The sequence below is a fragment of the Vombatus ursinus genome, unplaced genomic scaffold (assembly GCF_900497805.2).
Source record: "Vombatus ursinus unplaced genomic scaffold, bare-nosed wombat genome assembly UNPS02011431.1, whole genome shotgun sequence".
Classification (NCBI taxonomy): Eukaryota; Metazoa; Chordata; class Mammalia; order Diprotodontia; family Vombatidae; genus Vombatus; species Vombatus ursinus.
Window position 1 is genome coordinate 1,148,537 of NW_020951209.1, and position 17,157 is coordinate 1,165,693.

Sequence of the window (17,157 nt, forward strand, 5' to 3'; positions counted from 1 at the left end):
ACACTCTATCAACAAAGTGATGTTATAGGGGACAGTTCTATAGACAGTGCAATGACTATTGTGACTGGGCTATCATCCAAATGATGTCACATTTCGGATTAAAAACATTATGATAGAGTTTGGTTATAATGTATTAATGATGTTACTGCAAAATGATGTTGGTCTGAGCAATTTTAAGTAGAGTATACCTGTATTACTTTTGCCCAAATGTCTCTTTTTGTTAATTATTGATATGCTTTGGCTATAGCTCTTTTGTGGTTAACTTATATTCTTTTAACAATCCTGAATATTTTGAATGTTCTTTTTTTTCCCCTTAATTAAGCCAAGGTGAGAAATATGACTAAGAGTGAATTTGGGTAGATGATTAGTGAAATGAGATAAAGTACTTGACTGGTGAGGGCCAGTGATCTTCATAATTAGCATGATGCAGCAAGGAGACTCTTTTAACTTCTTTTTTTTCTGTTTGCTTGTCTTTATCTTTTCAGGGAGTCTAAGAGCTGAAGATGAGGCCCAGGACAGAGTGCTACTCTCCAAAGTTCTGGTTAGTGCTGGCTGTCTTAGCAGTGTCAGGCAGCAAGGCCCGTGCTCAGAAGAGTCATCCCAGCATTGGTATTGCCGTCATCCTAGTGGGCACTTCAGACGAAGTGGCTATCAAGGATGCCCACGACAAAGATGATTTCCACCACCTCTCTGTGGTACCTCGCGTGGAGCTGGTAGCCATGAATGAGACTGACCCCAAAAGCATTATCACTCGTATCTGTGATCTCATGTCAGACCGCAAGATCCAGGGTGTGGTATTTGCTGATGACACAGACCAGGAAGCCATCGCTCAGATCCTTGATTTCATTTCAGCCCAGACTCTCACTCCCATCCTGGGCATCCATGGAGGCTCCTCTATGATAATGGCAGACAAGGTAAAACTGAGTTTCTGATGCCAAGAGATGCTGCATTAATTCTTACTGAAAGCAAATTTATTAAGTGGTAAAGGTTATGATAGCATCTTGAGGAAGGGTAGGCTAAGGATTATACTAATGGTTTGGAGAATGAGTCTAACTAATTCAACTACATTTTGAATTGACGAGAAATGTTGTATATTGGATAATGAGAGATTGTTTTTGAACATGAGTTGTGCCAAGGCACAAAGATGGAAAAAATACCTGGAAAAGATTTGGGTGTTCTAAGGTGTAAAACTTTAAAAATGTAGTTTTATTAATGGCTTTTGTCCTTATATCATGTCCATATATCTTATCCCTATCCCTGCCTCCTTTATTGACCCCCTACCTTGCAACAACAACAGTAACAGCGTAGCAACCAAAAGGTTTAGAAACAGTTTAAGAGTATTTGTTTTGTGGAAATGAACTCCAGACACATTTATAAGAGCCCAGACTTTCAAGTGCCTTAGAAAGCTTAGAAATTCTACATTATACTTGGATGGGTTAGTTAGTTAGAGATTTTACCCAGGGATGTATTTTGTGCAGGACTCCTAATATTCTGGAACAGTTGGATGTTATTTGAAACATCAGCAAAGATGAGGAGCTCTCATTATTTCCCTGTTACTCCTAGAACCTAATGTCATCATATAGGCAGAATATATTGAGTAAGGAACAATGAAGAAATAAATCACAAGGTAATTTATCACAATGCTTAGTTGCTAGGTAGGTATACCAAGTGTCCCTAAGAGCCTCTGCTTGACTCATTTCAAGGAAATTAGGATCCCAAATAATGAATGCTTTTTTTTGCTATTTTCTTTTTTTTTTCAGCCAAAAGCAAGGTTTATTAAAAATCTGCTGTATTAGCCAGACTTTAAGGAATCTGAGCATCTGTGGGCTATTGGCTAGATTGTAAAAATCTGAGCAGTGGCTAGATTATAAGAATCAGAGTCATTTTTTTTTTTTTTGGTATTTTCAAGAAGGACAACATTGTGCATACTTAATATTCCCAAGTTGCTATTTGTGTCCAGGGCCTTCCAGAAACAAACTTTTTGTTCTCATATTATGGCAGACAAGCAACATCCTATGGATGGCACCTCCAAATATTGGGGTTCTCTAGTCAGGGGAGTTTGGGGATGTTTGATCTGATCAGAGAGCTTCTTTGTTACTTGCCTTTATGTGAGATCCACCAAATTCTATTGTCTTCTTTAATTTTCTACTTGTGGTTTCTTTGTTCTTGTAACTTAATCTGAGTGCGTAAATTTGGATCATTGACTATAGTAATTGGAATGTGGCTGCCGGGATTTGTGGACTTTAAAAATGAAGAAGAGACATAATCAGTCTCTCTTATCCATTTCAGTTTCTCTATGTGGTGGCAAATACTTCTTCAAATGAATGATTGTGTGGTAAACTAAGTGTTCACACTAGGGATGAGAAAAGGAAATTTACCCATAAGACTTACTATCCAAATGAGACACCCTCCTCTCCCCATCCTATTTTTATAACAAAAATCAAACCAACACTACTATTCTTGGAAAGAACTTGTCAGTCAATTACCCTTTGACTCCACTAACCTTTTGTAGTGATGGATAATACCAGATGCTAGTCACATCTCATCTCCATTGTTCGAAGAAATACCTGAGTCCCTTTTGCTCTGATTCTGACTAATGACAGAATCATTGGAATTAGTTCAGAGGCATACATAGCTCATCCTCGCACCTTTGATTTATAGAAAGACATTTAGCTGAAGCCTTTATAAATATACAGCCTGGGATCAGGCCCAGCAAACCAGATTCTTCTGGTACTAAAGCTAGTGGTTGATGGCTCTTAATGCCCCTGTGGGTTCCTAACTCCAACCAGTTTTATCCTTGAGCAGAATATTCTATAAAAACCTTTTTTAAAAACCTTCATTCTTTAAAAAACCAATAACCTTTATATATATAAAAAACTATACTATATCCATAGTATTGATAGGGTTATGCAAAAAGTTGTGGCTTCCCCGTTTAGGAGAGAGCTTCTAAAAACAAAATATATTATTATGCTGAAATATGTCCAAAGTAAGGTATGGATAAGGACTTGAAACCATACCCTTAGAAGACATAAATATTTGGCCTGGATAGAACAGAAAACTTGGTAATGGTGGAAAAACTCTTTACATAACAGGGTTTAAACTTGTTTTCTTTAGAGTAGATAGAGAGATCAGAAGAAGTAAGGATGAGGGGTGGAAGTTATAGACTTCAGCTCTTTAAGGGAACATTTCCTAACAATAGAGCTATTCAAACATATAATGGATTGCCTTTGGAGGTGGTGAATCCCCCATCTCACTAGACATTTTCAGATGGGATCAAGAAGATTCTGTTAGAGATGCTATAGGAAGCATTCCCTATCAGGCACAGGGTGGATGAGATTAGTGGTGTCAAACTCAAATAGAAAGGATCCCTGAGGGCGCATATTGGCTTATAAAGTCACAAATTGACATTATGTTGTATTATGTTTTTATTTCTTTTTTTAAAAGACATTTTCCTATTATGATTCAGGAAGGACTCAGGAATTTTCTTGGCTGTTTAAGGCTAGAGGGTAGTTATTTTGACACCTCTGGATTAGATGGCTTTTGAGATTCTTTTCAATGCTGAGATTCTCTTACTTAACAGCTCGCTTTCATTGTATATGATTTATTCATGGTCATACAGCCAGTAAGTAGTGCAGTCAGTATTTGAACCTGTTTCCTGACTCTATGAACACCTGTTTTCCACTCCACTGCCTGATTTAACTACAGACTGAATAATCAATCCCTCAATAATAGGAAGCAGCTCATACAGCAGTGTTCAAAAGGAAAAGAAACCCACAAGAGAGAGAGCTGCCTCTCTAGCAAAAACTCCCGAGAGTTATGGCAACCAACGTTTTGAAGTCAGCCTCAGGCATAAATAATTTTTCACAGTGTCAAATAGCAATCTTCCCCTTAATCTCTGAGAAATAAGCCCCTGGGCAAGTTTAAAAACTAATAAACAATCATACAAAACCCTCAAAAACAGAACTCAAGTTTTTCTTTAGAAAAGAAAAGAAATACAGCAGAGCTTGTGGAAGTCATTTTAAGAATAAGGCGGGAAAACTCAAAACTTAAAAAACCCCACAAATGTTAAAAAAAATTGTGCTAACATGTAACTGGGGAAAAATAAACTTATATATTAGAGAGAAAAAAGAGTAAGGGATAAAGGGTGTGGACATTTTGGCTTCTCCTTCCAGGAATTAGGTAGGAGAGCATGCTTCTTATTGTAATTCTAGTTTTTAATATGAACAGTAACAGAGTATTTGTTAAACGCCAGTATGCATAATGGCATGGAAGTCTACTCTGCCCTTTGAGCCAAACAGATGTGATTTCTGCCTTCAAAGGGTTTACAATCTAAGACAGATGACTTAGGAGACTTGTGAGGAGAGTCCTTTAATGGGGATGGATCACCCAAGTGGCAAATAAATATATGGCCACTTTTGTGTCACCTGAAGGTTCTCCTGCACCCAAAATAAGCAGCTATTTGATGTATTGAATAGACAGATTTACTCAATGTTTTGGACAAATAAACAGGTTAATCAGACACATAAATGTATTAACATTACATCTGTGTAAAGGGGTAAGTGTGTAGTCTGGGCTGCAGGTAGAAAGTTGTAGGATTGCATGTATAAAGGAGAGACTTTGCTGGTTCATCATTGAAAACTCTGTAAATCATGGAATTTCACAGTTGTGGGGGACCCCAGCAGCCATCTATTTCAACCTATACTTGAAAAAGAATCTTTGCTACAAGAAATCCAGTAGGTGGTCATCTGGCCTTTCTCTGAAGACCTTCAGTGAGAGAGAGAACCCACTATCTCATGAGGTAGCCATTCGATTTTTCCATAGCTTTAATTGTTAGGAAGCTTTCTTATGGAAAGGTTTAAGGTTGCCCCCCTTTTGATTTCTACCCTTTGCTCATTGTTCTGTTCTCTGGGGCCAAACAAAACAAGTCTTATGATTTTAGGTGATGCTTGATTAAAAAAAAATAGAAAGCTTACTTTTTTGAATACAGTGGATAGAGTGCTGGGCCTAGAGTCTGAAAGAGTTAAGTTCAAATCTGACCTCAGACACTTACTAGCTTTGTGATACTGGGCAACTCTGTTTGCCTCAGTTTCCTCATCTGTAAAATGGGGATAGCACCTACCTCCCAGGGTTGTTGTGAGGATCTAATGAGTCAATAATTGTAAAGTGCTTAGCATAGTACCTGGTGCATAGGGAGTACTGATGTATCAGATCTATGCTTCGGGTAGATTAGTATGGCAGTGAGATGAAAGATGTTTTGATAGGAGTAGTGGCAAGGGCTAGTAGAAGCAGGGTTATTTTAGGAGGTTATTTCCATAGCAGTGGGATAGAGGAGAGAATAGATTTGGGAGGTATTTTGGTGATAGATACACCCTTTGTATACAATTGTATACACTGAGGAAATACAGAAAGCCCTCACATTCTGGCTCTGTGGTCAAGTCACTTAATATCCATAGATTTTCTTCCTTATCAGCAAAATAAAACAGCTGTAAAAGGTGACCTCTAAGTTCACTTCTAGCCTTAAATCTTTGATACCATGATGGGCCAGTCCATGCTCCCCAACACCTCATGGCTGCTTTCCCACATCATGAAGGTTCACAGTCTCTGTCTCTTTCATTTTCACCTTGAACATGCATTTTATTACTACAGAATGACTAGGGAGAAATTTCTCAGTCAACAGCAGCCCTCTACAGTTGGGACTCCTGTTAGACAACAATGGCTGACATTTATAATGGCTTAAGGCTTTATTTCTTCATTTCATGCTCAGGACAGTCTTGTGTAGTGGGTGCTGTTCTTACATGCTAGGAGTCCTGCAGGTGAAATTGCCATGTTGTAGATGTCCAGTCCGGCTCTGTACTCAATGCTGGATAGCTACCCTGTGTCTCCATCTGCTAGACAGGCTATTAGTGTTGAGGAAATAAAGTCTCTAGGTCCAGTTTCTTTTCCTTTAAATCAATATTTCTTTGACTGCTACTCTCTCAAGCTATTGTTTCACCTTTATCCCTGTTCATTGCCAAACTTACTGAAAGAGTGGTCTCTTTTAGGAGCTTGACAATTCCTAACCACTTGTAGCTTGGCTTCTTTTCTATGGAGTCTGGGGAAACTGTTATTTCAAAGGGTACCAACAACCTCATGTGCATTTTTTACAACCTCTTATAAATGATCTCTACCTTGGCTTCAAAGATGGGATTTTCCCTAATATCTCACCTATCTCTTTGAGTGTTTCTTCTCTTTCTTCTTCCTTGACCCCTTTGTCTTCTATCCTTCCCTAAATGTAGGCATTCTCCAAAGTTCTGTCTTTGACCTTCTCTTCTACTTCTACATTCTGTCCTTTGGTGATCTCATCTTCTTCCTCTGTTTTTACTATCATGTCTATTTGGATGACTCCCAAACCTATATCTTTATTCATGACCTCTGTCCTGGGCTCCTGACCTGAATTAGAAGCTACCTCTTGGAAATATCTGTCTTCCTGGCACCTCAAACATACTCATGTATAAAGCTGAACTCATTATCTCTTTCTCCTGTTCTCTTTCTCTCTCCCTGTCCCCCTCCCCATGGTCTCTCATCTTAATTTCTATTTCTGGCACTACCATTCATCCTTCCAGTTTTCTATGCTCTAAACCTCAGTGTTATCTTTGACTCTTCCCTTTTCCTCACCTCCCACATCTAATCATTAAGGCTGTCAATTTGTGCTCCCACTACCATCACCCAAGCATCACCCACTATCATCAACCTAATTTCGGCTCTAATTACTTCTCACATAAAATGTTACTTAATTGCCTCCTGATTGGTCTCTCTGTCTGTAGTTTCACTTTTTCTAGTCCAACCTATCTATACATCTATTCAAAAGTAATGCATAGTAGTGGCTATATCAGTCCACTGCTCAAAGACCTTTATTGGCTCCCCATTGCCCATGAAATAAAGCCCAAACTTCTGAGGCATATATGTGACACCTTCCCTAATCTGACTACAAACTGCCTTTCTCACCTAATCTAAGGTTACTCAATATCCAATAATTTACTTCAGCCAAACTGAACTATTAATTGGCCTCCAAACATTCCATACTTCCCCACCACTGCCCACATCATTTCCTGTATTTGCAATGACCACTTTTTATCTCCTTCCAATCCCTTCTTATTAAAATCAAATGAGATAATTTTAAAATATCACAAAGTTATTTATCATTATTATTAAAATCTTACTTAAGGGGCAGCTAGGTGGCACAGTGGATAGAGCTCTGGCCTTGGAGTCAGGAGGACCTGAGTCCAAATCTGACCTTGGACGTTTGACACTCACTAGCTGTGTGACCCTGGGCAAGTCTCTTAACCCTAATTGCCTCACCAAAAAAAAAAGCAAAAAAAAATCTTACTCACCTCTTCCATGAAGCCTCAGAGCATCCTCACAACCAAAAGTGGCCTTTGCTTCCCCTGAGCTCTTCTGGTACCTTACATTTTTGTTTTATGCATTGTATTATAGTTTTTTGCCAACCTGTTTTTTTCCTGTATGGGATTGTAAGCTTCTTGAGGGCAGGAAGTTTGCTTTATTTATCTTTGTATTTCCCTGACCACTTGCAATGGTGCTCCGTAATAGTCCCCCAATAACTGTGAGTGGAATTGAAGGTGAGCACCAGTAGAAAACATCCCTGCAATTGCTTAAGAAAAAAACAACCTGCAGCAATAGGAAAGATAAAACAAGGAAATACCCTCTTAGGAACTTGTAATGGAAGTCTATTTAAAGCAGTGATCAAAAAAGTTTAAAAATGTGTAAGGAGATTTTTGTCACTGCCCCACCATTTTATTTTCAGACTGGTTATTTGCAATTGGTTTAGGTTACCTGAGACTAGGGATTTACAAAGCCTGAGTATATCTGGATAATGAACTCATGTTGAAAGCCTTTCATTGTTTTCTTCCCAGAAGGGTTTTCTGTTGTCTCACTGAAGCCTCTTCTGGGCTTTCAACATTTGAAAAACCCTAAAAGGAAGGGGAAAAAAAACTTTTTTGGTTCCTTTCTGATTCCCCTATATTCATAAGATCATAGGGTTTATAGCTGAAAAGAACATGTGAGTTCTAGTCAAATTCCTTTATTTTATAGATGAAGAAACTGAGGCTCAGAGCATGAAGTCACTTGCTCATGACCACATGGTTAATAATTAGCAGAGTTAAAAGTCAGTCCCTTTGACTCTCAGTCATTGATCTTCATAGTACATCATGTTATCCAGTCCCATTTCAGAGTTTTCCTTTTCAGATTTCTGGACACAGAAGGACACCTAGTCATAAAGACATCAATTTAGACCTTTAAAGGGAAGTAATCTCTTTACAAGAGGATTATACCCTCAGTCACATACCTAGACACAGAATTTCCTCATATATAAGATCCTGACTCAGTTTAAAGGCTTTTTATGATCTAGCCTTATCTTTAACCTATTTCCAAATGGAGCAACACTGACTACCCCTAGGCCTGCCTGTACTCTTTACTCCATGCAATCTTGGGGAAATCACTCCATCTATCCCTGCTTTCCTGTAAAATAGTAAGGTGAACATAATCATGGTACCACTTTCACATCCTCTTGATGTGTTTTGGCTATACTACACCCCATAGAGCGTTTGTGGAGCTAAACTTCTGAAGGGTCACTTGGGTTCTGGTCAGCACTGAAGGACTGCTGGAAATAAGGCAGTAATTCTTTGCTTTCAATGACAGAAGGGTGAAAGGGATATATCAAAAGAGGATTGGCTGCTGAGCCAAGAAGCACCTTTCATTACATTAAAGAGAGAGACAACTTTCTTTCTCTGTCTCTCTGTCTCTCTCTGTCTCTGTCTCTCTCTGTCTCCCTTTTTCTCTCTCTGCTGTCTCCCCCTCCCCCCCCAACTCTAAGCATGTGGGGACTTTGTGAGGCTCCCTCTTGGATTTCTCATGGGAGGGGGGAAATAGGTTATTTCCCCCTCACCACCCAGCACCTATGGTGACAGCTTGTACATGTCAGCTAGAGCTTATGCTAGTTTAGTATGACCTTGGGAACTCAAAGTCCCAAATTCTTCTGCTTTGTATTTGTTTCCTTGAGCTTAGGTGCCTCAATAGCAATCCTGAGATGGATGAATATTTCCAGCTTAGGTCCCTCTATCTGAGTTTACTGGCAGGTGGAAGAGTGTTTGGCAACTACACTATTTTTGGAGAAAATGACCACCATCAGAAAGGTAGTCTAAGCCCTAGCTTGACTGGCTAGAACATAAGGACTTTGAGGGAGTTGCTCAGAAAATGAGGAGGTTAAAGGTGAAGGTGAAATGCCTATTTAGTAGTACCACTAAGGTCTCTGTGCTTTAATGTTTAAACTATCAGTTTTCTAAGAGGGTATAATAGGAATTATAAGTTACTATTTCATGTTTCAAGTCCTTGCTGCTATGAATCTTTTGTACTTTAATAATTTATTTTGTGTGGAGGAAATAACTTTGCTATATATGATTTATATTGTACATTAAATATCTTTTGTCTCCTTTTGGGGAAGTCTCTAGACATGAGTCAAGCCTAAGCTATCTTTAAGTGATTTTCTCTGGGGGTTTCTGAGGTGGGGGTATAAAAAGTCAGAGAATAAATAGCCTTACTGAGGTCAGGCTGTCTCAGCATTAAAACCTGAGTGTGAACTTAGAGCTAAGGCCTCTGAATGGGAGAGGCTATCCCCAGCCCTCTGGTTCTATACTGGTATATTTTTTCATGGGAATAATACCTCATTAATTTTTTCAACAAATATTTTTAATCAACTGATTAATCATTTTTTATTTGCTGTAAGGACAGATACAGTGATATATCCCAAAGCACTTTGAACTCAATATAAAGTACAATTATTTTAGGTTCTGATGTTAGTTATTTTATTGCTTTAACTTTTCTTCCTACATTTTCTCTGGTCCCTATGGATATCATTTGCTAATATGGTGAGAAATCCATTAGTTACATACACATTGAGCCTAATGTTTCTGAGAAAGTTTTAGAACAGAATCATATAAACTTACAGTGCTCTTTGGTATACCAGCTACTAGGTTGGGAATTGCAGGGATTCATTTATAGTCCTCCTCCTGCCACTATAACTAGATATGAGCTACCTCAATTTCATAAGCATTTATCAAACATCTATATATGATACTGGGCCAAGTGCTAATATTGTCAGATACCCTTTCGTGAGGATAAAATTAGATAATGGATGTGGAAGTACTTTGGAAAGTGTAGTGTTACACATAAAAGGTGTGACTGTTATCCTTTATTTTGAGGAATGAAGGGACAAGGAGAGGAGAAATGTGATTGGAGGAGATAAAATTGGCATTAACATTAATGACTTACTAGGAATGTGTAATGTTGCAAAAGGATTAGGCAAGAGGCAATTAGAGTTTGCATTTGGGTTGTTATCTATGGCAGTGAAGGGAAAAGGACAGATATGTGGTATGTAGCTGAGATAATGGCAAGACCTGAACACAGATTGAATATATAGGAAAAAGGATAGTTGATCGAAGTATAGTGCTCTACTCCATGTCTTTTACTTTTCCAAAGGTCATATGAAGACTATATTACATTTAGGACTACTGCCTTATTTATTTCATTTTTGCATTTTCACTTGGATGGTTGGGAAACAAAAGATATTTCATTAGCACCTGGGTGTCATTATGCAAAATTTCTTTGTATGGAAACTTGGCATTCATGCTTTTCCAGGCTCTCTCTCCCCCAAGCATTCTATGTCCTCATATGGCCATAGCCTTCCACTTTAGCAGCTTACCCAGGCCTCTCTTCCCATAAGCTATTCATGAACCTATGTTATTCCTCTTCTCCATCTCCCAAATAAAATCTCTTCCCTGTGACCAGTGAAATTCTGCTGTTAAGAAAAAAAAGTGGGTTGATTATATAATTAAGTTAAGTAATTCACACTCAGGCTTGAATCACACACAGGCTTAACCATTCCTTGGGGGGTATTTGCATTTCAAAACTTCACCTTGCTAACCTCAATGAATTTCTTGCTTTCCACTCAGTTCTATTACATTTTTAAGCTCCTTAAGAGAAGAAACTTAAAAAAAATAGATACTGGTGCCTAGCACAGTGCATTGTACTTAGATAAAATAATTTTTGTTGAATTGAGTTGATTTGAATTCCTCCAAATATAATCAATCAATTAGTCAAAAATATTAATGAAACATTACATGTCAGGTTCTGTGCTAGGTGCTAGTACAAAATCCCAAAATGAGATGGTCCTTACCTTTAAGAAGCTTATATTCTACTGGAAGGATACAGATGAGTAAATCCAGGCTAGAAGCAAAAGAAATATACCATGATGGGGTAGAGTGGAGGAAAGTGTGCATGGAATAACAACTGGGGAAATCAGGAAAAGTCTCTTGAAGGAGGTAGCACTTAAGCTAAGCCTTGAATGGAACGTCGTGAGGAGTGAGTGCATTCCAGACAAGAGGGACAACCCATGGAAATAGAAGGTCATGTGTGGGTAACATCAAGAAAGAAAAGTTTGACTGGAATGTAGAGTGCATGAAGGGAAGTCACATGTAGTCAGATTGAAAGATAGGTTGGAGCCATATTGTCAATGGCTTTAGATGCCAAACAGGGCATTTTTCTTTTATCCAAAAGGCAGTATCGAACCTCTGAAGCTTTTTTAAAAGGAGAGTGGCATGGTCAGATCTATACTTTAGGCATAAGCACAAGGTTCAACAGCAGAGAGAGAACTGAGCTCAGTAAGGCAGTCAGAGAATCATTAATATCCCATAAACATTCAACAAAACTGAGTCTGGATACTACATTTTAGGGAATAATACAGGAAAATTGCTCAAAAATATTACAGAGTGCAAATCTACAGAATCTACAGGACAAAGGTGCAAGCTGGTTCAGGAATATAGTTACTAAGTTTCATTTTTAAAAAAGAAATTTCCAGCCAAGAGCAAGCAGTTTTTGTAACCAAAACTCCCTATTCAATTTCTACAACACTACTCAGTGATCAGAAATAAGAGTAAAAGATTGAATTTGGTATAAGAAAAAAAACAAAAACAAAGAAATTGGTCAGTACTGCAGGATTACTTAAAACTTAGCACAAAAAGGCATTTCTTTAGTGAAGTTAGAAAATGGAATTTTTTCCTTCTTAGAAAACCAGAACTGGGTCCAAACTTGCTGTTTGACTAGCAAATTGACCAAACAGCTAAAATTTAAGAAGATAATCTAGACTTGAACAAGAGTAAAAGTTCACTATAGTATAATGAAAAAAAGCTTTGAATTTGAAGCCAGAGGACTGCAGATCAAATCCTACATCTATGTTTCTGGTAGTCATTTCATCTCTGGGCAAGTCACTTAATCTCTCTGGACCTCAGTTTCCTCACTTATAAAATGAGGGAGATCGCACTATTAAAGCTGGAAGGGATCTTAGAGGCCATATAATCCAATTTCCTCTTTTTATAGATGAGGATTCTAAGGCTTTAAGATTTATCATGTTGCTGTTAAGTGTGAGAGGCAGTATTTGAATCCAGGTCTTCCTGACCCTGCACCTGGAACTCTATCCATTATGCCAGATGCTTCTAAAGTCCCTTTCAGCTCTAAATGTATGATGCTATCATCTAGTGTTTCTGTGCTATAAATTTACTTATATAAAGTTATATAATTATATAAATGTATGACTTTCAGCCATACTTAATGTAAGGGTTATTGAAAACACAAAGGCTAACTTTTAGGGAAGAATTGCCCAAACAGGAGCAGAGGGAACTAGATCATCTTGAGGACTAAAGGGATACATAGAGAGAAGTGCTTCAACCTATATGATATCTCTAGCAGGGCAGAGGAGAAGGGCCAAATTGAGAAGTCCTTTTGTCTCTTACTTCATCCTTCCAGTAACCAGGGGACAAAGGTAGCCCATGTTACCTATACTCTTAGGAGAAGGAGACAACTTTAGTCACTTTCAGCGATCCATTGACCCATACATTTAACAATTATAACCTCGATTGTTAATGGGGTAAATTGACCAATTAAAATAACATGTTATAAGATGACTTAAAAAATAAAACACTTTTCTATTTATATTAAACACATCTAATTCATAATGACTTATTCAGGTTCCAAGTGAAGGACTACAATAAAATATATTAGGCTTCAGCTAAATCCAAAGACAGGAGAAATTATAATCATAATTTTAGTCAAGGCAAGATCAAACTAATACCATTATGGACCTTATATTATGAATAAAGACACTAAAGACAAACATTAATAATATTAAAAACACATGCAGCAAACTGTGTAGTGACCAAGTCATTAAAGGAAAAAAAACTGAAATGAAGAAATAATTGTATAAGATTGTTGTAGGTGACTTTAATGTTCCCCTGTCAGACACAAACAAATCAAATTGAAAGAGGCACAATTAGAACATTATAGACTCGAGGAAAGGTGTTTCCCAAAACAAAACAAAGCAATAATGTATGATAGATCTATGAAGAAATATGAATGAATCTTAGATAATTACATTCGTTATTCAGTTTTCCTTGGGATTTATACAAAAATTGATCATTTTATTACATGACGAATTTATAAAGAAAAAGAAATGTTATACTTTTATATATTACAACATAATAAGCATGTAAGTAGCAAAAAAAATTATATAAAAGATACAGACCTAAATGTTGACTAAAAATAGTATCCACAAAAAATGAGTCAAAGAAGGAATCATAGAAACAACAAAAACATACTGAAGGGAATGATAATAATAGGATAATATAACAACATTTATGGTATACTGGTAAACAATACTAACAATGAACACTTATACCCCTCAACACTTATATTAGCAAAAAAGAAAAAAAAACTACTAATAAAATAAGCATTCAATTAAAAAAACTATGACAATCACTAAATTAATAAGCCACCCAAAACACAAAAAGAAAAATTTTGAAAATCAATGATGTGCTTAAAAAGAATTGAACAGTTGACTAAAAGATAAAGATAAAAAAAAAACCCACCAAAACTTACAAGCCATTAGTTAATTTGATTTCACAACAGAGATAGGTAAATACAACAAAATTAAAAATTGAAATTCCATAACAAATGGGAATTTCTTGAAATGTTCTAAGACATTATTAAAAGATTTGCTAATTAATATTAGAAAAAACAAATAATGACCACAGAGAACCAACATGGCTTCATCACTAATAGGTAATTCATATTAACCTTATTTTTTTACAGGGTTACTAGACTGGTAAATAAGACTTTTCTGATGCTTTTCTTATGGAAAATGTGGAGAGACATAGGTTGGATAATTGCATAGTTAGGTTAATTCAGAAAGACTTGTTTATGTGGAAGGTGACTAGGCATTGTCCTCATTGTCATCCACTGATGAGAGTTCTACTGTGACAGTGAAAGTGTCCTTTTATATAAAAGGGAGAGGAAGGACATCAGTGGGAGCAAAGGAAACAGTTGGAAAACCTCTATTAAAATCACATTTGAGGATGACATAGGATCATAGCTCATAAGATAATATGATTTAATACTGAAAGAGATCTTAGAGATAATTTATTCTAACCACCTCATTTAGTGTCATTTTAATGCATTTTGTTTATGTTGTTTGTCTTGAATCACAGTCATTTTCCACCCAGTCCTCCAGATTGAACCCTTCCTTGTCACAAAGAAAAATGATTAAGTAAAAATATCCCTGGGAGAAACTTAATTTGATGGTGTACATCATATTCTGACCTAGTAGTCTCCCACTTTCTTCAACAAATTCTGTGTGGATAAATGAATTAGATGTAAAAGTGCCACTATTAAAAAGCAGAAAATTAAAGGTTATACATTTCACAACTGAAATGATAAACTAGATATGACATAGAAAATATTATAAAAGTAAATAAATTCAATTATAGAAAAATTAGAAAAAACCCTTTTCATAAATAAAATAAATGCTTCTAGAATAAAAAGTAAAGAAAGCACTAGAAAAAATATTGCAAAACCTCTAAAATCTATAGGGAATTGACAAAATATTTAAATTTTAGAGATATTTCCCAGTAATTAAATAGTCAAAGGAAAAGACCAAAAATTTTTCAAAAGAAATGCAAAACATCAATATCTATTTAAAATGTTTTACAATTACTAATAAGAGAAATGCAAATTGAAATCACTCTGATTTAAATACCACACAGCTATTAAATTGTCAAATCAAATATTTAATTAAATAACAAGTATTTATTAAGCACCTACTATGTTCCAGCCATTGTGCTATGCACTGGGGACAAAGGTAGCAGAAGATAGAAAACCTCAAAGTTGGAGAGTTTGATGACAAACATCTACTCTAACTTACTTATGAGCTGACCCAATGAATTTCAGGGGGAAAATGAATTATACAAGAAAAGTTACAAAATTATTCCTATCTTTTGACCAAACATTCCTACTATTGGATTTGTGCATCAAGGGAATTACTTAAAACAAGACCTATCTGTATGAGAATATTCATAGCTCCAACATTTGTAATAGCAGAGTCTCTGTGCCCAGTTATTGATGGCAAAGATTAAATTACTTGTCATGTAGGACTTTAATGGATTATGCCATCAGCAACAATGTTTAAAAATAATTCAAAGAAAAATGGGAAGACTTGTATGAAGTGATATAAATAAAACTGAGGTACAAGAACATACAGAGTCACAACTACTGAAGACTTCTTTCAATAGCAACAAGTCAGATAAACACACAGAACAGTGTTGTTACTAATTTATAAAATACACGTTTCCTTTCTTTAACAAATGGAAAGTGTTAAATTCTAAGTTTGAAGGTGTTATCTGTCCCAGTTCCTCTTTTTGTTGTTTTGGTTAACTGCTTTCAGGTATTATACATATTGGGGATTCTCTTGTGAGTTTTGCTGGGGTATTATATGATGTGTTGAAACAAAATTTATCAAGGAAAAAAAAAACCTGAAACAAATTTTGTCAAGGAAAAAACCCTCAAGGCTGTGAGGTAGGTGTGGGAGCAAAGTGGCATGCATCATGTATGGATGGTGAGGGTGGTAGGACACATATGGATGGTCATTAACACAGTGCAGTAGCCAGCAAATAAGGCTTACATTGACACTAGGGTTCCTGTCATACTTAATCTGTTGGGCAGTAGGATCTTTAGAAATCTGTGTGTTGGGAGAGGGGGGAATCAAACACTCCCCATGTATTCTGCTGCCTAGGCAACAAAATTCATGGAGGTGTGGGGAAGTATCAGCCCTTTAGCCTTTCCAGCATCGTGTTGCCAGGGCAACAAGCTTCTGTGGGGAACTGGAGCCTTAATGCAGCTCCTGCTTGCTGCCACCACCCACTCGCACCTCCTACTCTGGCTGCCTACTCTATTTCCGAAGCCTGCCATCTGCACCTCATTACTCCCATTGCCGTTATGGTTCCAACACCTGGACTGCTACATAGCTTCAGTTCATCTCCTTGCCATGAAATGCTTTTCCCTCAGCATTCCACATTACATATTTGTATCCATTTTTGGTGAAAAGCACCTATGGTAACATTTTAGAAAAGCAAAGACTTATGATTTGGGAAGGTAAGGGGATGGTGGAAAGAGGAAGTTAATGAGAAAAGAGAAAAGAAGGAATTGGATTGACAGAGGTAGGAAAGGGGAGTAAGCTGGTTTTTATTGTACAATATATTGTATATGTCTCTTTGTTAGTTTTTGACATGTCAGAAGTGGTATTCCCCTGGTGGAAGGCTAGTTTTCCCCCATTAGCTGCTCCTTTTTACTTTCCTGTGGAGCAAACCTCTGAAGAGAACAGAAATTCTATAGCAACCTTTCCCTGTGTAGATGCCTTTGCTGTTTCTCAAAGATGTCTCCTTGAAAAGCTGCTTTCCCATCCAGTAATCACCATTTAGGGAGTAAGACCCAGATAAGATAGCCCATGACCCTGAATCCAAGAGCCTTGTGAAAAGCAGTGCCCCCCAAACCATCAGACCTGCTTCCATCCCAGCTCCACACAGCAATCATTAAAGGGAGAGATCATTGCAGAGAAGGGGTTTGCCTTCCTCTTCATTAGCAGAAACAATTACAATTGCCACCAAAAGGCCAGTGAACACAGCTGTCCAGGGAATGGTAGCCTCTCCCAGAATACCTTTCCTGCTTCCAGTCCAGCCCTCACAGCCTGAAGTTACTCCATGGAGATGCAGCCTGACAACTACT

The 17,157-nt window shown here is 37.2% G+C and overlaps 1 protein-coding gene across 1 annotated transcript in view; it reads left to right on the forward strand.

Moving 5' to 3' along the window:
• Positions 1–503: 503 nt before the first annotated feature.
• Positions 504–17,157, forward strand: part of GRIN2B (glutamate ionotropic receptor NMDA type subunit 2B) — a 458,209-nt gene continuing 441,555 nt past the window's right edge. Inside the window, exon 1 of the mRNA XM_027856453.1 lies at positions 504–914. Within this exon, the coding sequence (XP_027712254.1) occupies positions 504–914 (411 nt within the window). The remainder of the gene's footprint in view (positions 915–17,157) is intronic.